Genomic DNA, 23,448 nt, shown 5'->3' with positions numbered 1-23,448 from the left:
GCTCCATACTTCCACTACTTTCCACTATTACTGGCAAATACCAATAATAGATAACTGGAAAAACAACTGGAACACCTTATGGTCTGGGGAAAAAACCTGGAATACACCCCAGAGTCAGCTAAATAAAATAAACAGCAACACAAACTGTCCTTGGTTAATATAATGAGATGAGATTTCAGATGTACAGTATACACTATACAGGGAGATACACTCAGTCTTACTCAGCACAGGTATACTCCAAGGGAGGTAATTCGGTCTCTCGCGTGACCAAATCTTTTTTAAACAGTCACTCATGATCAACTTAATGACGGACCAACATAACATTCCTGTTGGAAATGAAGATCGAAGTTTATCAGCTGTTGGATTTTTTCTTTTCAGGAACAGAAGTGTTTTCTGTAGGGTCGTGTGATGAACAATGGAACATATTTGTGCTGATCAACAAAAACAATACATGTATAATCCTACCTTTTTTATCCATCTTATGCTACAAGCTGTTTCAGGTACCAACCTGTACCAGTCTTTGCAATTCATGCTACATTGCTATGCCCATGAGACAACAGTTTTGTGATGACGAAACAGAGAAATCTAATGAGGAAGAGCATAAATCTAATGATGGTGGTTCATACTAACAAATAGCAGTTGAACTAGTTCTCAATGCTTCAATTTGGCACAGAAACAGAAAAACGCTGAACAGTGAATACACTGTGAACGGTTTGGTCTTGTTCAAACAGTACCCACTAAAACATGTGAGAACAAGGGAAAATATGGTGAAAAAAGGTTTATGCCAATCCTTTAGACTTGATTTAAACAAAAAAAGAAAGCAAATTCTCAGACTACAGTGTGTTTGGTTGTGAACTGAGCTTTCTGTAAGTAGTCATAAAATACATTCTTTAAAATCACAAATGATTGCCTAAATATCTTTAAGAAATTTATCCAGATAATGATGTGGAAAAAAAAATAAATTCGGAAGTTAGTGTCCATGTGTAATTCAATCCTGCCATAAGGCAGACCATTCAGTTATATTATCTAACAAGCTTATGAATGTTCTGCTCAGCTGAATTTCAAGAGCTTTAGGAAAGTAACATAAGGAGTCTCATTGATCTTATCATATAACATGTAATGGCTGTTTGTGTTTTTTTAAAGCTGCAGTCAGCAGTTATCAAGATATATGACTGTAGCCTATAAATATTAGTGCCAGGACTTTTCAATCCGTCCAAAGGTTGATATGATTAGGATAATGTGTCATGTGTATAAAACAGAATGGCATATCTCATTATCCCTATAAATAGTTGTATATATTAATTCACACAATCTGTAAAACAAAGACCACTGATAACTGTTCTGGCAACAGCTTCAAATGGTCAGTCTGTCGGTGTTCCTATCACATATGCTTGAATTTCAGCTTGATGTGTTTTGACAACCTGACACATCAGTGACAGGTGGGTAAACCATGTGTACCCAACCCATCACAACTTAGCTTTGCAGGAGCTGATACCGGTGTCCTAATGTCCAAACCTAGGTGTCATGTTATGTAAAACAATATACATTTACAGGGTTGTACCTCAACTCACAAACATGGGGGTCCCGGGAACCCCTAATTATTAGTTTTAAGGGTCCTTGCTGGCAATACGAGGGGCCTGTGAAGTAAAGGTGTAGAGAACTGTATGTTTTGATAATTTCTCAGGGCTACAGATAAGGGGCGTACAGGCGTAATGTACGCCTCAAAATCAATTAAGTACGACATAATATAAGATTTCAAGCGTATCGTGTACGCACATAAATACCTTTGTACGTCTAACATTTAATTTCCGTGCGTATCGTGCAAATGGAAATCTATTTCGGATAAATACTTGTCAAGTTTCTTTTGCGAAACACGATTTGACACATGAGGAAACAGTAGGAATCACTTGCGTTGCCATGCAACGATATGTGTCACTATTTTTCGATTGGCTAAAAACTACACTGTTCCTATTTATATCCAGTCGGACCTGACATTTCGTGCATCACACGGTCGCTTCAGTTATTTCTCACGCGTTTTCAAATACAAATACATGGTTGGAAATAGTGATCGATGAATCGTCCAGATAAACCACATCACCAACTCGCTCACACAAAACCATGTCAGTACACCTCCACTTGCAATATGAAGTGTAAGTACACTCGCACCCCCAAAAGTTATCTGGAGCCCTCATTTCTTAAAAGTCTGGAATTGATCATTGATCATGTGGACTGGTGGATGAAATGATGCACATAACTGCTCTGAAAGAAACAACCAGACGTGTTGTGGGTACAGTGAATAATATTGTGCGTCCGCCTGACAGCAGTAAATTTATTTTCTGCATACATTCTCTGCATTTGCACGTGGCATAAAACCCTGCGTTTAGTAATTCTCCAAGCAGGGGACACCTAACAACATCAGAGGCCCAGATAAGCCGCGCGATCTGGGTAAAATACGCATAGAAAATTTCCACCACGCATTGAAAATAATTGTTATGCACTCACCACGATTTAAAATGTTAGATACGCAAAATGTTTAAAACAAATGCGCACGGAATATATTTATAAAAATCGCTCATGTGAATGAAAAGACATCGATTGCTATCAAGTTGTACTGTTAGTATAGGACTAGTGTTGTACTGTCAGTATAGGATGAGGGATTTTTATGAAATCATTTCCATGATATTTAAGTTGGTTTTGATTAGGTATGACATAAGGCAGAACATACCTGCTTAGTAAACTTACTCAATGACATAATACTTAGGTGAGTAAAATGACTGAAATACGCACATATTTGAAAGCAGTGGGTAACGGAAAATGAAATACCCACTCAACATTCATAATACCCAATCCAAAACAATACAGGGTACGGTACCCACATGAGCTAAATCTTATCTGAGCCCTACAACATGTTTCTTTTACAACATTGAATAACGAATTGGTTACTGCAGTTATCATTTTCTAAACATACAACTTAAAAGGAAGTGAAACAACGCATGATGTATTCATGAGACTATAGTTAATGTCTTGTCATGTCATGTTAATTAAATTGTTTTGAGCAGTAGACATGGTTGGTGAGTCACTATGCATGATGTTACTTCTTAAAGGCACAATGGCACACATTATACACATTGGGACTTATTATCCTTTATGACTTGCCTGAAAGTGAAATCCAAACAGAACACTTGCCATATATGGAATGTAATTGTAAACAATTGCTCTGTACATTGAAACCTGTCGCACGCGGTGTTGTTGGTGTTTGCCGAACTGGTTTGAATCATAAGATGTGCGAAGGCTATTCATAAAGAACGCACCAAGGGACATAAGTCTATGGAGTTCGCTTGAAATAACGTTTGTCCGGTAGAGGATGTGAGAGTCGATTTAATGCAATGTTGCATTAATTCATTTGAACTTTTAATTTAATATTATATTATAATCTAAATCCTAAGGGCTGACAGTTAGTATTAATGAGAGAAATGCTTTATTTTTCATTGGAATAAATTGTATGGTAGCTTCCCTAAGGGCTGACAGTTAGTATTAATGAGAGAAATTTTGCTTTATTTATTTTAGATTCTTAGACTACCCACCAGTATCTCAAGTAGTCTGGTGAAACCAAAAGCAGTCAAGATGTGTGATATAGAAATGCTGTATATATGTTGAGTGTACATTTCAACATGTTTAATGAGATATGTCCATAAATATGATAAGTGCTGCTTATTATGCAAGTGTTTGTGTAAAGAAGACAGATTTCAGCTTGTGTTTCAGAAGACATATCGAAGGAGAAAATGCCCTAAAAACATAATAAAACATTTCCTAACACTTCCAGGTCAGAAATTGATCCAAATGATTTGCTCAAGAAGAGGATTTCACATAAGGATAGAATTATTTTTCAAACCTAAACAAGAAAGTATAACCCACAAGATCACAAGAACAGTTGTCCAAAGCACCAGTTGATTGAGGACTCAACTTGAAGATTGCAATGAATTGATTGACATTTCAATCATGAAACATACATCTATATGAAGCAATGTCCTGTAAACACATATGACCTCAGCAGTATACATATTGACCTGTAAACACTATCTGAAGCCAGGAGTAGACATATTGACCTGTAAGCATTATCCGATGCCAGCAGTATACATATTGACCTGTAAACATTATCCGATGACAGCAGTATACATATTGACCTGTAAGCATTATCTGATGCCAGCAGTATACATATTGACCTGTAAGCATTATCCGATGACAGCAGTATACATATTGACCTGTAAGCATTATCCGATGACAGCAGTATACATATTGACCTGTACGCATTATCTGAAGCCAGGAGTATACACATTGACCTGTAAGCATTATCCGAAGCCAGCAGTATACATATTGACCTGTAAGCATTATCTGATGACAGCAGTATACATATTGACCTGTAAGCATTATCTGATGACAGCAGTATACATATTGACCTGTAAGCATTATCCGATGACAGCAGTATACATATTGACCTGTAAGCATTATCTGATGACAGCAGTATACATATTGACCTGTAAGCATTATCCGATGACAGCAGTATACATATTGGATTATCTGATGACAGTAGTATACAGCATTATCCGATGACAGCAGTATACATTATTGACCTGTAAGCATTATCCTGATGACAGAGTATACATATTGACCTGCAAACATTATCTGTATGCCAGCAGTATACATATTGACCTGTAAGCATTATCTGATGACAGCAGTATACATATTGACCTGTAAGCATTATCCGATAAGCAGTATACATATTGACCTGTAAGCATTATCTGATGACAGCAGTATACATATTGACCTGTAAGCATTATCTGATGACAGCAGTATACATATTGACCTTGATGACATTGAGTATACATTATCCGATTGACCTGTAAACATTATCTGATGCCAGCAGTATACATATTGACCTGTAAGCATTATCTGATGACAGCAGAATACATATTGACCTGTAAGCATTATCCGATGACAGCAGACAGCAGTACATATTGACCTGTAAACATTATCTGATGCCAGCAGTATACATATTGACCTGTAAGCATTATCCGATGACAGCAGTATACATATTGACCTGTAAGCATTATCCAATGACAGTAGTACACATATTGACCTGTCTTATGCCACGCGAGATCACAATATGCCAACACACAGGCCTTACACCATTATGATGCCAACATACAGGCCTTTAAACCAATGTGATCAGCAGTATAATATGCCAACATACATGGCCTTACATTGAATGTAATCACAATATGACCAACATACATTGGCCTTTAGCACCAATATGCCAACATACTGGCCTTACACCAATGTAATCACATGACCTGTCTTATGCCACGTGATCACAATATGCCAACATACAGGCCTTACACCAATGTGATCACAATATGCCAACATACAGGCCTTACACCAATGTGATCACAATATGCCAACATACAGGCCTTACACCAATGTGATCACAATATGCCAACATACAGGCCTTACACCAATGTGATCACAATATGCCAACACACAGGCCTTACACCAATGTGATCACAATATGCCAACATACAGGCCTTACACCAATATGCCAACACACAGGCCTTACACAAATGTGATCACAATATGCCAACATACAGGCCTTACACCAATGTGATAAAACCAATATGCCAACATACAGGCCTTAATGTGATCACAATATGCCAACATACAGGCCTTACACCAATGTGATCACAATATGCCAACATACAGGCCTTACACCAATGTGATCACAATATGCCAACATACAGGCCTTACACCAATGTGATCACAATATGCCAACATACAGGCCTTACACCAATATGCCAACACACAGGCCTTACACAAATGTGATCACAATATGCCAACATACAGGCCTTACACCAATGTGATCATAATATGTAAGCATACAGGCTTTACACAAGGTGAGTGGGTGAGATTAGTTTTACGCCGCTTTTAGCAATATCCCAACAATATCACAGCCGGGGACACTAGAAATGGGCCTCACACATTGTACCCATATGGGGAATCAAACCCAGGACGAGTGAAAACTATAACCACAGGGCTACCCCACCGCCCCTCTACACAAATGTGATCATAAGCAGTAGTGCTGGAGCAATTAATCGGTTAATCGTTCGATCTAAGTCAAAATAAACGATTGTCGATTACAAATAAACTGCAGATCAATAATCAGAAATAATCATTATGTGGATGCACATACATTAAAACGTTTTATTCTACCTTGTCATGTATTCTTATACTGAACACTCTAGTTTGTCATTGCTTGTTTATCTCTTAAACGGAAGCTGTGTACTACACAAGTGCGCATGCCTCCCCTGTCAGCCAATGGCAATGCTAGATATATTTAGATTGGGGTGTCCTATTTCGTCATTGAAATACTACAAGTTGTAAAGTGGTTTATAGAAATTATTTAATATTCATGAGCAAACTCTGCAAAACTCATTCGTCCAATCATGCAACGAAAGTCACAATATGACCCAGATGTTACAAGTTAGCTACTTTCCAATTGTTTGAAAGAGGGAATTCCTTGAGTTGCATTTGCATACAAACACGTGACTTTCACAAGGCGGGTAAAATAGAGCTATTTTCAGTTTCATGAATTCTCTTAAACTTTTGATACAGTGGTTGATCATAACACTTCCCAGAATTTTGTGTTTCAACCTTAAGGAAATGTCTTTGTTCACCCTTCAACATAAACAAAAAGTTTTTTAAAAAATGGCATGCCATGAATCTAAATCTACCAGTGAGGTCACATGACTAGTAGCATGATCTTGTATGGTGGGAGGTCAACTAAGCAGACGAAACATTAATGGCATCTTTGGAGTAAAGATTTAGGATTTTTGTGCATTTGATTATGAGGTAGATATTGCATTAAGGATCCCTGAGATAAAATTAATGAGTTGTGGGTTTTTTATACTGTTGCCTACGCATGGAAACTTGATTCGTAGCATAACGAAAGCGGGGATCGCCTTGTTGTCATTTGGGATGCTTCTCATGGATTTTCACACATTTTCGCGCTATAAATGGGAATTGTAATGGCTGATCAAAAACATATAACGGTCGGAAACGTAAGACGATAGGATACTTGATGATCCAAAGACGCTGCAAATGTAAGTAACTTGCTAGCGTTAACAATTGACACGTGCTGACAACATGCCGGAAGTTAGTTCGCTAACGTAGGTATTTGACTATGAAATGACCGTCCAAATGATTATAATCGATCGATTATCGATTTGACAAAATGTAACGATAACCAGCTCTAATCAGCAGCCAACATAACATGACTGAGTCCGTCGTCACCTGGCACACGATTCAAGAAAGTGATATTCTGCAAGAATCTGCCAACATTGTTAATAAAACATCTCTGGGAATGATCCGATGTTTTTGCCAACAACAAATGTCAGCACAAATACCTTAATGGGAACAAAATCACTCCCAGTTAATGTTAACATAGTCACAACTTATCACATGACTTGATTACAACTAATAACATTATAGATTTGACTACATTGACCTACTTCTGGTGATTACTATAGCTCTGAAATTATGAAAAATTGAAACATAAAAAGATAACAGTTTTGAACACATTTTCCCAAATATGCCAATAAAACATGCAAAGTTTAGAACCCTATATTAGCATAACAAAACTCAAATGAACAATTACGTGAGAGGTAAAAATGAAAGTGTCAGAATGAACTATTTCTCTTGGGTATCTTAAACCTTTGGAAACAGTAACACATAGGCGACTCACCTGCTTTATAAATGCATTTACATTGTTGATGACTTCCGCTAGTTCTTCTTTGTGCTCACAGGTATCGTTAGAGTTTGCCGTATCATGATTGGTTGGTTTTCTGTCGGCCTCGGACGTGCTGTCAGCCATCCCCTGTCACATGACTTGGACAAACCATGGGGAAGTACTGGTGTGGGCATTTACCTACAAACAAACATCACAACAATAACCTAAAACCTAGTCATACTGCTAAGAGTAAAATCTATCCAAGGTTTAACATGAAATGTGCATCCAGTTCACACAAGTGTACAGAAAAAATGAAGAAAACATTTATCTTGAGTTTCTTAGGAGTCAAAGTAATACTCACTTGACCAAATTCTCTATTAGAAATTTGAAGACCCTGTCATAAACATAATTATAACATCATACAGTATACTACTCTATTTCATTACATACTCGGACCTTCATATTTTCTGTAAGGACCCTAATAATGAGTAAACGGATGTCCTCAAAACCCTTAGTTTTATTAGTATTAGGCAAAATAAAACTCTGTATATTATAGCAACAAATAAAGTGTTTTAGTCGTCTGGAATATGTAATGGATAAATAATCAGAATCTGTGGATTCCAGAAATTAAATTCTATTTCTGGAATCAAAAGATTCTAGTATTTTATCTGCCATAACCACCCTGTAGCATGTATAGATGATATGTACTACTCATCTTTTGATAAGGATAATTAGATTTGCCAATTTATTCAAATATACTTGTCATTCATGAGAATCAGTTTTATTTATCATGGGATAAAACAATATCCCTATCAAAAGAGTAGTACATAATTTCTCTGTGGTATTGTATAATGTCCAAGAAATGTGTCTCTTTTACTTCTTCGAGCTGTATTCAGAATGGCCAGTGAATTCCTGATTCAGAATCAGCCACATCAACAATAGAGTGACATCATAATAACTGCTTAAACACATGATACTGACTGATATTTAAAATACACAAAGAGATTTATGTTCTAATAATAGACATCAGTCAGTGCAGATAAAGAAAGACTTTGGTCATTTTGCATTCACTGGGAAAGTTGTATCGACCTTTGCCGTCTCAACAATTTTTCTCATGAGCAAAATAACATGGTGAATCTGGAAGAAGCAAGAGGGAAGTGGAGCTTGGAGTAATCAGAAAAACACATGTTCAATACCAACTGTTACACAGATAAAGGGACTCCTTATAATCCAATTTGGAATCTATGGAAATTATGGTGACTTAAAAGTCGAGTGATGTCTTGTACTTCTTTGAATGCAAGTCCCTGTCAGGGCCATACACAAAACCCATCAGAAACACAAGCCAATACATTCCACAATGTGACCACGTATGATACAGCAAATCAATATTTAATGAAGTAACCAACTTATTTGGGCAAGTTTGAAAATTCCTTGGTATATGAGGGAGTTTGGTGTATCCTGTGTCATAATTGCCTTTCATAAGGGCCAGGGAGCCATTCCATAAAATGATTTTAGTGTAAAGACAGTTGTAATGGGGGCGGTGGGGTAGCCTGGTGGTTAAAGTGTTCGCTCATCACACCGAAGACCACAGTTCAATTCCCCACATGGGAACAATGTGTGAAGCCCATTTCAGGTGTCATCCACCGTGATGTTGCTGAAACATTGCTAAAAGCAGCAATACTCACTCACTTTTTGTAAGTCAATGTTTAAGCATGGGGCACTAAGATCACTTGTGCAATGTTGTCCCAACCCTGTTTCACAAAGCAATCTTAGGGTAAAGGTGATATTGATGCTTAGTGAACGTCAGAATCTCATTTTATGAAATCAGAAACAGCCAAATGATATCATAAAGAGCATCACAAACTATCATTTCAAACCTATATTTAACATGGGTGAGTGAGTGAGTTTAGTTTTAAGCACTCTTAGCAATATTCCAGCAATATCATGGCGGGACTGACTGAGTTTAGTTTTACGCCGCTTTTAGCAATATTCCAGCAATATCACGGCAGGGGAGACCAGAAATGGGCTTCACACATTGTGCCCATGTGGGGAATCGAACCCGGGTCTTCGGCGTGACGAGCCAACGCTTTAACCATTAGGCTACCCCGCCGCCCCATCATGGCGGGAGACACAAGAGATGGGCTTCACACATTGTACCCATATGGGAAATCGAACCCTGGTCTTCAGTGTGATGAGTGAACGCTTTAACCACTAGGCTACACCACCATCTCATATTTATGATGAACTTCATACAAAATAGCATGGAACTCACATAACAGACACAAATGTTACAACCACAAGTCGCACTACTCATTCTCTAAATAAACAAACTGTGTCTATCACACACTGAACTAATGAAGGTTGTAACATATCTAATAAGACATTTAATCCTTATCATTATCAAATGTTGTGTAGCATGAGTTGTATTCAATGCCTCTGGTTACAGTGATACCAACACAGTAGTTGTTTGTCATTTAACACTCCACTCATCAGTATAAAAGCATTATTGCCAAGTCTGACCGCTAATCATTAAATCACCTCAAATGACTGGCAAAGATTGCTGAGGACAATTCCAAACCAAAGTCCTCACAGGTCTGAAGTTGTAAATGTGTATGAAGCACAGATAAGTTTGTAAATGTCAGTAAGCACAATTTGTCACATGCACTGCAAGAGCTACAGGACACCAACCTGTGCTGCATTGTCACCAGCTGTCAATCACACATATTAATTTGCTGCTCACAACATCAAGTCAATAACTTATTTCAACATGAATCATACACATAGCATTCTAATTCCATGCAGAAGAGGTCCAGATAAGCTGCGTATCCGGGTAAAATACGCATAGAAAATTTCCAATTACGCATTTAAAAATAATTGTTGCGTACCAATTACGCATTTAAAATGTTAGATACGCAAAAAGTTTAAAACAAATGCGTATGGAATATATTTATAAAAATCGCTTGCATAATAAAAAAGACATCGATTGCTATCAAGTTGTACTGTTAGTATAGTACAAGTGTTGTACTGTCATTATTGGATAAGTGATTTTTTTATGAAATCATTTCCATTATATTTAAGGCGGTTTTGAGTAGGTATGATATAAGGCAGGACATACCTGCTTAGTAAACTTACTCAATGACATAATACTTAGGTGAGTAAAATGACTGAAATACATAAATATTTGAAAGCAGTGGGTAACTGAAAATGAAATACCCACTCAACATTCATAATACCCACTCCAAAAAATTACAGTGGGTACAGTACCCACATGAGCTAAATCTTATCTGGAACTCTGATGCAGTATCGTTTTCAAATACAAAATGGATTGATGTTTGTTCCTATTTATATGTGATGCTCTTTAACTGAAGTCAAGTATTTGTGATGACCTAGAAATTTCCCATCAATGAGTGACTGAGTGCTGGAGCAGGTATTGTTTTATGCCCCTTCATATACATATTCAAGCAATATACCAGGCAGGTACTCATTCTGGATTACACTGATACAGACATATTTCTTTAACATTTGACCCTTATTTCAGCTGTATTTTTAAATCATTCAGGGAATGGGATTAGATTTTAAGCCATGTCAGCATGTTATACATTGATCTTCTCCAAAAAGCTGTTGACAAAGGAATGTAACTAACTTGTGACATAGATTTGCTCTTAAAACTAGCTTGAAAAGAATACTGAGATCAGACTGTTAAAAGACACAATGTATAACCCAGTTTATAGATTGCCAGCTACTAAAGTACCTTTGCTACAGCATGGTACCCCAACAATATTCACACCATCCTACTAGCAGCTGGTGATAGTTTGCATGCCAAGCAGAAAATTAATATGAACAAGTATTCCATGATTAAACAGAGTTAGACATATTCATTCTTTGAATGACATGGTCGGCCAATACATTTTCACAGAGAAATCTATGATTTATAATTAGGTAGAACATCTGTTTGCTTTGACTTTACATTACAGCCTCTACAAGAGTGTTAAAGATAGGGGGTTATCAGTCACATTCAATGCCATAACATCATGCAACAAGGTTACAAAGCAGGGGCCTCACATTTTAAAAAATGATGTGTCAGGCTGTGATTCAAACCATTGCAACCAAGATTTACATACAGCTATCATATTAAACAGATCAATTAGAAGAAAAAAACCCACAAGACCCCAACCACAAACAAGACTACTTCATTCTGAATATGAAATTGACACACATTCAAAACCATTGCAAGATACACATATATCGATATGATAACTAACATCATGAACATTAATGACATGACTGATCACGCTTAGATATCACCTGACAAATGGTATCTCTTTAAGCAGGATTAGGGATCTATTCAACTTGATTAAATGTAAAAAGAACGATGTAATCTCAATCCAATTCTTTCTGCGTTAGTTGCAATGACTTATAGAAGCAAGACTGTAATAGTGTATGTATCTAATATCAAAGGATAAGATTCTTTCAACATGTGCTTTTATAAACTATTTTAATAAATAACACAGTTACGAACCTATTATTGCTCTTTTTATACATTGCCATAACAGTGAAAATATCTTACAACTGCCTTTGAAAGAAAAAACAATCTTAAATGTGTTCTCAATACTTAATACACATGTGATTTTCAAGGAAAGACTAAATTGACAGTTGTTAACAAAGGCATTTTGACAGTCATACAACTATCACACAGAAATGATATTTGGAATAAGACACGTTGTTAGAACATCCTCATTGTAATTTCTGAGAAAGGAAGGAAGGGTACTTGGTCTTGTAAACATAAACAAGCAGGGTTAACAACATAATTTGAGAAGTTTCGAGCTCCCAGCAAGCTGCAAAGTAATCTGCGAGCCATTCTGTTGCGTACCTACTTGTTGTTATGCTTTTGACATTGTTTATGATTGCAGTCAGTTCTTGATTACGTTTCCCGGAATGAGGTATCCTGGTCTAAATTTGATGTTACAATCACCTGTTTAGACTTCCTGCGATGTCACAATGATGTCATGTTGTATCCGGCATGTTTTCCTAAAGACTACTTACAAGTGAAATTCGTTGTCAGTTGAACAGTATTTTTGTCTCTGATTGCACAATCAACACATGTCTGTTTGTGCTAAATATTAGTCGTGCCATATCTTGTCTGACTTGTATGTGTAGTTTCCGATTATGACACTATCTATTAGAGCAAATTCAGTTAATTCATCCGGAGACCATATGGGTCGCCCATATACCTAAAAGTAGCAAGATTATTACTTAGTTCGTACAGTGAAACTTTTGCTCGGACAAACATTACAGTTGTTGAAACAAACGTGATGTTGGGTCTACGGTACATAATTTTAAGAGGTGTAAAGAATGGGCTGAACCCATTCTGTATGAAGTCTCTTAGTACTTCAGGAAGACCGATAGGAACAGCCATGTGGTATTGATGGATGTAATTATTTTGCATGAATAGTCCGCCCAAAAGTCTGAATCTTTAAAGGGTGCGGAGATAACTTTCGAAGGGATGACATTTAGGGCTGGGACGGGTACTCGGGTCCTCGAATCCGGGTCGGGTACAGCTGGAATCGAGTCCTATTTCTAGGAATCGAGTACCCGGAAAGTGAGAGAACTCTGTGATGACAAGGGCAGATAATAACTTGTCTTTTTTATTTAAACATCATTGGTATTGTCCGTTTAATCGAGGTTATTATTAACGACTGTAATTTATCTGCGAATGTGCAGTGAGTAGTCAAGTTACAGTAACAGTAGGAACGAAAAGTTTATTTTAACGAGCAATGTAAGTAATGGTGTTACTCTTTATATTGGTTAAACAGACGTAAATTATATAGCTTGAGATCATTTTAATGTCTTATTGACACCCTTATAAGTTTTCTATAATTGAATATTCAGAAAGTTGACAGAAAGCGCTGTATTCCTTACATTTCCGGGTACTCGATTCCGATTCGGGTTCGTACATGCGGGTACTCGATTCCATTTTTTCCTACCCGTCCCAGCCCTAATGACATTCCGTTTGTGTCTAAATAGAACTGAGGGAATGTGCTCAAATGAGGATGTTCGCCTTCCACCACATATGTTTATTAGTCGCGTTGATAGTACTACTGGTGAAATGAAAACTCGCTTGAGGAACGTGAACATACGAGACAAGAAGGAGGCCATTGACGAAGCAGATTATCGTGTCATTTTGCTTTATTTGTCTTCTTGGTCATTGTAGAACATTCCCACATATTTAAATTGTGTCAAACATTGTAATAACTTTCATAGATAACCAAGAAGGGATACTTTACGTTTAAAATTATTTCAGTACAACCATGTCTTGAAATTGAAACGGTTGCGTTGCCGAACCCATCCGGACCTCAATTTGTGGTGAAAATAAGGACGGAAAAACAGTTGGAACTCAGTTTGTATTTGTACTTAATGTATTAAGTTGCTTATGTCAAAATAGAGTACATTATGTGTATGTTTGATGCTAAATTTGCGACAAGAGCCAGACGCTGAGGAAGAGCTTGTGAACGGGACACAGACAAAATGGCGCACATGTGTTGAACAATGAACTTACTCCTGGTCGTGAAATTCCACCAGTTTGTTTTCTTCATGTTTGTTTGAATTGGTGAGGAGTTGCAAAGATGTCAACAGTACACTACAAGTTCAAGAGTAGTCTTGAATACCAGTCTGTAACCTTTGATGGCATCCACATATCACTTGGGGACCTGAAAAAGGGAATCAGCCATCAGAAAAGATTGAAACCTGGAGAGTATAACTTAGTGATCACCAATGCCCAAACGAGAGAAGGTAAATCCAAATTATGTTATTCTATTCTATTATGAGTTTAGATGAGTATTGTATTTCACCACTTGGGGCGAAATGATTAATGTAAAATTGTCGTAAATTTATATTAAAATAGCCCAGCTGATTATGGATGTTGCATTTTTATCAAGTTAAATAGAGGAGTTCAGACTTTTTTCTATTTTTATTTTAAACAATTGTCTTTGTTGCATATCATGAGTTACTTTGTGTCGTTATCGGCTGCTTTTTACAAACATTGAAAGTACAGTTGCTTCACATCAAAAAGCAGACATGTCGAAGTAGATGTTTCAATAAGTGAATTACCTCAAATTCTTGATTTGGAAGTTAGTTTTAAGTTGTTGTTTTTGTTTTGACAACTTGCTATGTCTCCATCAAAATTATTTTAAACGTTGGAAAGAGTTGAAGGGCATATTGCAACACATGTTACATTTGGGATTACACTTTCTCAGTAAAAGGAGGATTCAGTATTCTAGTTGGATCCCATGCAGGATTCGATCTCCAATTAATGGAAACCATGTGAGGGCCAAAGTGGCCTCAAGTAAATAAGGGCCAAGGATGTCAGAAAACACTGAAGATTAAAAGAAATTCATTACATGTTGTTGCAGTGGTTCTGTCTTAAAATTGATGTGGAGATTTATTGGGTGGTAGTCAAGATGGCCGAAGGAAAGTCAAAAGGGCCAAAGGAAAGTCAAAAAGGCCAACAGAAAGTCAGAAGGGCCATAGACTTAAGTCAAAAGGGCCAAACTTTTAGAAAACACTAAGATTAAAAGAAATTCATTACATGTTGTTGCAGTAGTTCTAATCCCATTTTAGAAAATACTAAGATTAAAAGAAATTCATTACATGCTGTTGCAGTAGTTCTCATCCTAAACATCCTAAATACATCAGAGTGCCCAATGTTGTTTATTTAAAAAATCTCAAGAGTGGTGAAGTGTTTACTTTATACCATACAACTGTTTGTGTAATGATTACAAGTAGTCAGTAATCTAAATAAGATTAACAATAGTGATTAAGTGTTTATTTTGTGAGTATAGTCAACCATACAACTGTTTCTGTAATGGTTACAGGAGGTTTACACAGAGTCATGGGTGTCAGACACTAGTCAGTAATCTAGTAAATAAGATTAATGTTTTAATTTATTGTGAGGTTTAAACAGAATCATGGCAGTGGAATGTGTATGATGATGTGTCTAGTGACGATGTCTGTGGTGAACTCTAATGATGAGTGAATTGTGAACATTTGAACCACCATTTGAACCACTCAACTGTCNTTTGGTAGTTTGGGTGTATGATGATCACACACTATTTCTTCACCAAACTTGACACATAAAATTATTACTTTTGTTACTATTTACATATTGATACAAGTATAAATAATAATAAATATTAATATAATAAAACATAAAATATATATTAGTTTGTATGTTCTTTTTTTACCTATGGCCCTTTTGACTTTCCTTTGGACTTTTTCAATTTTGACCATTTTGTCCTTTGGCCCTTTTGACCTGTTCCCAGATTTATTTAAATGGCCAAAATCTCATTATTCACCAAGATGTGTTTTTCTTCAGTTTACAAGAATGATGATGAACTCATACCAAAGAACTCATCAGTGATAGTGTCCAGGATTCCTGTGGCTGCCACTACAACCACTAACAGTACCAGTAAAGCATGGTAAGTTCACAGCTTTTATGTGTTTCGGTTTCATGTGCTGGAAGATCAATATAAAAGGATAGGAACCTTGACTGGCATTTAGAAGTTATAAAGATTTTGTATCAGGTTCTGTTTGTTAGTCATTTGCTGCTGGCCAAGATCAGGGTGGGTCACTGTTGAAGCGTAAGCCATGGGATCCATTGTTTGAAATCAGTATCCATGTGTCATGTGGAGGCCAACATATTCAAATCAGGGCTCCAGATAAGGGCCATATCGTTGTATGTAAGAATGTAAAATATGCATGATATGGTAGGAAATAATTTAGAAAACGTAGCACATATGCACCACAGCTATGGTGTACTGACATATTTATCTGAAAAAGTATTGTTTTATTGTTTATTGGCCTGTTTACACAGGAGTAGCAATGTTGTAGTGCATATATGAAACGAAACACAAGATTACTGATAAGCCATTACATTCCATTCTGTACTCAAAATCTAGTACTCCTATATTGAAAAAATAAGGAGTACATACTCCTGATGTTGAAAAGTTATCTGGAGCCCTGCAAATGTTATGGGTTCTTTTGGCTGGCTTTGAAGTTATGTCAATTTATTTGTCACAGTAAACTGCATTTTCCTTTTTTAAATGAGGACCTGCAGCTTTCAAAGCCTTGACTGCAGCATGGCATATCTTTCTGATTTCTGATTTCAAACATTGATAAGGGCAATGTTTCTGTGTATTTATCATCTGCACTTTCTGTTTATAAACTCCTATTTAACATTGACACTGAAGGGAGTTATTTCAAAATGTTTAGTTGTTTGAATGTTCTCTGTGGGCTCATTTGTTTAGATCTATTAAAAAAAGTTGTTTTTCTTATATTTTTCATATTTTCTCTTCTTTCTCTTCTTTCTAAGAATATTACTGGACCATGGTCATTTACCAGTGATGTCAGAAAAGTAAATATTACTATACACAGACACCAGGCAATGGAAATATTAATTCTCTGAAAAGTGCTAGGTTCTCTTTATTTTGTCTAAATTGATGCTATTTTTATTTCAGGGAGCAGTTCAAGCAGGATTGTGCCAAAGCAGTATGTGTCTTTACAATTTTGTATGGTTAACACTAATCATAGAATTATTTAAAAAAAAAATTAATCATCAAAATCGTTTAATCTTTAAACACACACTGGTTTGATTTCAGAATTCCATAACCATTAAACATACGTGTCTGTCTTGTTTGACATGCATAGATTTGTATATATCGTATCCAAGAATATGTCTGCCAAACATTGTTGGTTTGTCTTTCATGATGAATATAATTATTGCATTTACCTTTGCAGTTAATTTACACTGCTTCTGTGATATGAAACTTTTACACATTCTTTTGATATTGTATTTTGTATCATTTTTTACCACTGTTAAAGTGCTCCTTTAGAGCCATGTTGATGAACTGTTCTGTTACATTATCATGTTTACAAAGTTATGAACATTTTCAGAAATAAATTGTTTTGTGCTAATTTTGTTTTTATTATTGCTGAGTGTCATCGATAAACATGCAGACACATTGGACCCCATTAATAACCTAGTTGTTTATCTTGGTCAACTTGAGGCAGTTTCTGCATAGTTAATAAACAAATTCATCCTCAATCACAAGCATGATTAGATTTATGTGAGCAGGTTATGGCAAAGAAGTAGTAAATAATCATTATAGGAGTCTATTAATAGTCATAAGATCCTTTCTCTGAAGTGTGAGCAAGCACCAAACGTATTTCTTATTCTGAGGTTCTAAAGGGCAAATGTTATTTGGAGAAGTTATTGAGCCAAAGAAGCTTTATTCCCATGTTTTGCAAATGTAGCTTACTTCAGACAGGTTTTGTCATCTTTCTTTCTAGAGCCCTAATCAAATGTACTGCATTCAGCTGAACTTATCTGACAGTAACCCATGTGTTCAAATACCAATTTACTTATATCACATTAGGATTAGTTAGAATGATAGGATTAAAAAATATCAGACAGTTCGTGAAATCAGTTTCAGAATGTATTCTGTATCATTACAAGCACACATGTATTTGGAAAAGAAGTATTTCTGTCATGGTACCAATCACATTGACCGATCATTTACTCTGCAACCACTGATGCTCTCATTTTTTAGAACTAAGGACATCATAAAGGTCATGTCAGATTAACCCTGATTTATATTTTATTAACCACCTTATTCAAAATTTTCATTTTAAACAAAATGGAGCCCACAGAGCACACAAATATGCCTTTTAGTGTGGTTGATGCCACAGCTCCATGACAGTGAGTATAGAATATTAAAGTAATGACACATTCATTGGATACATTTGGGAAAATGTTTTCTTACTGTTTCGAGACACAAAAGTCAGATACACCAGCTGGTGTGCCTTTCTCAACTGCACTGAGAATTAAAAAACCTTGATGCTGACCAGAAAGTTAAACTGTCTTGGTGTCCGAAAATATTCATGCTGAATGGTGTTAAATTACAGTAGAAGATCTGATTTTGATGAGATTGTTGTGATGCCAGATCCAGCATGAAAGTCCAAAACGTATTTCAGAGACAAACCTCAAGGACTTGGGGAAACCCCTAAATTTTGAAACAACCCCCACCCACCCCCACCAAATCCTCTGGATATCAATGCATAATTATTGTAGAAAGGGTTTTAGTCCGGATCAGTCAACCCCATGTGGTGAGATGTTAATTTGAAATAGATCGTGGGAAAAATAAGCTTAGTTTCTGTGGGGGAAATAGCTTTAGTACAGGATTATATTTTCTAGATTCTATAATGATGGTTAATTTGAGCTCACCCAGGCATTTAGGGATCATGGCCATCATCTTCTTTGAGGACAATAAGTTTCCTGTATTCTGTCCTTTTTAAATAGAAAATAAGGTGTTGTTTAAAGTCCATGCAGCTGCACAATAAGTATGTTGAGTAGTTATTGTACTGAAGAACTAAAAATACAGAGAGAAGCCGAGAATGACTCGATAACGTCATATGAGTAGTACCTTCAACATGTTCAAGAGTGAATAAGACATCGGTGCTTACATACTCTATTATGTCAAATAACTAGGATACAGGTGTATTGACATGTTTTCAATCGTATTCTGCCATAAATAATAAACCACACTCAAGTGCACATTCACATGTCATAGGTTTTCAACCTATGGAGTCGTGATAAGTCTGTCTCAATCTGTCCCATGAATACTTGGTAATACGATGTAGATCTCTTCTCTTTGGAGTGCATGAGTAGCCCAGTGGACAATTTGCTGTGCAGAGTGGCACTGTAGTGCATTTAGGATCTGCTGATCATGGATTGATTCCAAGCTTCAACCTGCCTATGGTGCTTGATTGTTGGCACCTTATTTGTGTCAATGATGATTTCATTGTATGCTTCACTTGAACGTTATGCTTACACAAGCCACTGAAATACAGTTCAAAGTGGAATCAAGCCACTTTCACTCGCTCATATCTTTGAAGTGAAGTGTTTGTGGAAATATCCCTAGGTATCCACTTTTGAGATTGCTGTGATGGGAGTAGAACCAAACCAGTTTAACCCTGACAACATTGGTTGCAAATATTGAAACAAAATATTTCTCTTATTTTGGACGCTTACAGTGATGGACAATTGTAAAATTTCAGTAGAATCCAAAATATTTCAAGATAAATGTACCGATAGTTTGCAGACAGATTATTTTGCATGAATCATTTTGATGATGTGCCAGTGCGCACTATACTCTAATTCTTATAACTGCCGAATCCGTATAATCAGTATATTGATCTTGCTTCAAAATCTTTTCAGCTTTAGTTCGTTTTTTGTATGGATCCATAAAAGTGCTGTTAATATAATTGAAGGTTGATGGAATACATTTGTGTACATAGGGAAATACAAAATATGTCAGTTACATATTATTTCATATGTTAACAATCACTGTACTGAATTCTTTTATTTGTTGAATCCATTACACAAGTTACAGATATGGTTTGTTTTTTATCACTCATATTTTATTAGTGGTCTGACTTTGTAAATTGCATTGACATTTTTTTTTTCCTATCCTGTATGAATACGTATGTAATCAGGGCAATTTTTTTAAAGGAAGTCTTTACCACCTGTGTTGTAGGAACGTAATGTGGTGTTTTTAAAAAAGGGTTTACCAATGATTGCTTTGATTTTCTGCCATGACAAAAATATACACGTACTCTTGCATTAACCATAACTATTCACCAAACCTTAGATGTATGGAGCCCAATAGTCCTATAGGCTTTGTTTCTTGGTAATGTTTACAACAAAACACTGACTTTCCTCTTTTTGAATTTAAAGATTTTACTAGAAAAAAAAAAAAATTAGCGTAGGGCACTTCATTTGGCAAATAGCATTTGTTCGTCTGTTGAACACTTGGTTCAGGCAGTGAAAAACATTTGCTGCCTTTTAATTGTCATTGTTGGCAGAGAAACATCTTCAGGATTGAGAAAATGTTATCATTTACCACATATCGCTTGGTCTCGCCAATAATAACAGTAGGTAGATCCTCTGCTGCCATTGGTTTGAATTGAATTTTGCAAAGCATCCTTATGTTGATCTCATGAAGTTAATGGTTATTCGGACTGGCAGTGGAGTGCAGACTCAACCTGAGGCCCTGGTTATGAATCATTGTTGATTGTGACAAGTATATGAAATATTGACCTAGATCAGTAGATGACAGGAGATATGCCATCACCAACATGTTTTTTGTTTTTTTTGTCATCGATTCCATAGTAATTTTACTACACTTGGAAAAATATGTTGCCAAATATTGTTTACAGTATTTGTGCCTAATGTCTCATATTCTGCTGTGATATTGAATGTGAGAATATGTTGTCAAGGGAAGGTTATCAACACCATTGTTATTTTGCTTGCTTATTTACAAAACTTAATGCTTTGTCAGGGACAGCTTCCTTTGTGAGTTTTATTTTTTCTGATATTGAAATACTTGTGAGTCAAATTATATCAATGAAGAACTGATTCTGAAGCTCATTAATGTTTGGTCGACAGAGTACTTGTCTCTGTAAACTGTTAAGGTTAAGAAATTCAAGTTGATGGTTTCATTCATTGCCACCAATAATGGAAAACTTTGTCTTATTGTACCAGTGATCTATATAAAATATATATAGTTATTTTCATCTCAATATACATGATGTATATGCAAGTTATTTCAGTAGAACAGAGGTTTATTAAATGTTTGTTTAGCTCACATTGTGTGCCTCTTTTTTTCTGTCTGGTATTGTTCACCCGGTTTAAGATAATAAAAAAGACTAGTCATTATGGAATCTGATAAACTAATGAATGTCCTTTACAGCTTTTTCTGGGGTGCTATTTGCATTATATTTGTAGTTAATGTACTTTTAGACAGCATGTGAAACATTTTCTTTCATCACTACTTCAGTAATTTTGTAATGGTCTTTTCTTTTCAATATGAGGTCACATAGACTTGTAATGTAATCCAAAAAATGCACATACATGCCATTATTAGGCCTTGTTTTCAATCGTCTCATCTGGTGTTGTGTTATCTGAACTATTGTTATATCTAGGGGGAAAAATATCAAACATATATAAATGAGAAAAACAAACAAACATGTCAAAGCAAATGTTACTGTAAGTCTTAATAGTTCCACCATGTAGTGTTGTGAGATGGATAAAGTTGCTGCAATCATGACTGTTACTGTTGATGCTACTAACGCAATCCGGTGGTCGTGCTAGCTGACTTAACTAATATTTGTCATTTACCCAATATGTAGATGGATGCTCATAATGTCAGTCACTAGATTGTCTGGTGGAGTCTCCATTATTTACAGACCACTGTCATATAGCTGGAATATTGCTGAGTGCCATTTAACAATAAACAGTGAATTTTAGTTTCGACATGGGGCAGGTGCTCCTGTAACCTTGATACAATGACTTGTGCATTATGCTTGGTTGCATTATTTGTATTAAAGAAAATGCCTGTTAGCCTGTTACCCCAGTAAGTGTATGAACATACTTGTATTAATACTTGGGTTGCTTCACTTTCTCACCACAATCACAATCTTGTCATCAATTGTGTATTGTTTCCATCGTACAACATTAGTATGTCATGCATTCAGTGTTCATTATCATTCATTTTGTGAAACAAAAACATGATTTTCATGGAAGGGTTCTTTATAATTATTCAATCAACAGATCCATCGTATTTATTTGTCTGTAGTCCTCTTCATTTAGTGTGTTTGTGACATACATGTTCTATTTGCATTGTCATAAATATGTTTTGCATTGTATTTACATTTACTGTGTGGGCAGCCATGGATATCTCATGAGATGCGCATCTGGGGATTCTAGGTTAAAATTGATCCCTTGCCACCTTTGCTGGTTGTAAAAGGCGACCTTAATGATTGGTGGCTTGGTTGATTGAGTTGTCAACTTACAATGATCGTAGATTACGATGTCATTTACTGGATTGTCAGATCCAAACAAAAACAATTTACTGTATGCCATCATATAGCTGGAATATTGCTGAGCATGGCATTGAACAACCAACAAACCTGTAGCATTCTTCATATTATTTGTATCACTTGCTTAGTTTCTTGTTATGTATGGTGCAAGTGTGTATGCACTTGAACAGCTGGCAACTGTGTATGATGCCACATGTTGCTGAATCTGATCCTGATGCTGCTTGTCCTGAAATGAAGGCATATTCTCCAGATATGACCTTGATAAGATCCAGTTTCAAAACCTGATGTGCTGAAAGCGGTAAAGGCAGCAAGAAATCTTGCTTCCTGTACCTAGTCAGGATACATTCGCGCTCAAGACAACCAATAGCTTTGTTTGTGCCGAGACAAACACAACGTGTTCCTTGAAAGTTTGTTCATTATTTTCTTGGATCAAAGTGATGAAGCTTCTAATGGTTTGTTTTCATGTGTTGAAAATAAATCGTGAAGTCCATGATGACTTTGTATTCTTTGAATACATGTGCTTGAATTATATTTGGATTGAATGAGTTTGCAAGTGAAAGTTACATGTTAAGTTATTGTGAGGATGAAAATTACCCTATATTTTTGTAAATGATCAGAATGTACTTGGGGTGAAATTGAATTACTTTACTTTAATGGTTGAGAAATTACTGTCATCACTGCAATACTGGTATTAAGTGGTTCATCTTTATGACAGGCAATGTTTAAGTGGCTTG

General features: G+C 36.1%; 2 protein-coding genes across 3 annotated transcripts in view; one reads left to right on the top strand and one right to left on the bottom strand.

The window, feature by feature from the left end:
- The window catches only part of LOC124291674 (probable helicase with zinc finger domain), a 62,317-nt gene extending 49,535 nt beyond the window's left edge, over nucleotides 1–12,782 (bottom strand). Inside the window, exons 1-2 of one of the 2 annotated variants that reach the window (XM_046728722.1) lie at nucleotides 12,655–12,782; nucleotides 7,796–7,978 (exon numbers count right to left, since the gene is read on the bottom strand). In XM_046728722.1, the coding sequence (XP_046584678.1) occupies nucleotides 7,796–7,924 (129 nt within the window). In that variant the 5' untranslated portion in view covers nucleotides 7,925–7,978; nucleotides 12,655–12,782. Of the gene's footprint in view, nucleotides 1–7,795; nucleotides 7,979–12,650 lie in introns of both variants that reach the window. The other variant, XM_046728724.1, reaches the window with a different exon arrangement.
- Nucleotides 12,783–13,892: 1,110 nt separating this feature from the next.
- LOC124291675 (E3 ubiquitin-protein ligase RBBP6-like) overlaps nucleotides 13,893–23,448 on the top strand; it is a 30,584-nt gene continuing 21,028 nt past the window's right edge. The window contains 3 exon segments of the mRNA XM_046728726.1: nucleotides 13,893–14,569; nucleotides 16,152–16,254; nucleotides 17,293–17,323. Of these exon segments, the coding sequence (XP_046584682.1) occupies nucleotides 14,404–14,569; nucleotides 16,152–16,254; nucleotides 17,293–17,323 (300 nt within the window). The 5' untranslated portion in view covers nucleotides 13,893–14,403.

This window comes from Haliotis rubra, unplaced genomic scaffold (genome assembly GCF_003918875.1).
Source record: "Haliotis rubra isolate DU_JTF1 unplaced genomic scaffold, ASM391887v1 Scf5, whole genome shotgun sequence".
Classification (NCBI taxonomy): Eukaryota; Metazoa; Mollusca; class Gastropoda; order Lepetellida; family Haliotidae; genus Haliotis; species Haliotis rubra.
Note: the sequence above shows the minus strand (reverse complement) of the source record. Positions and strands in the feature narration are given on the sequence as shown.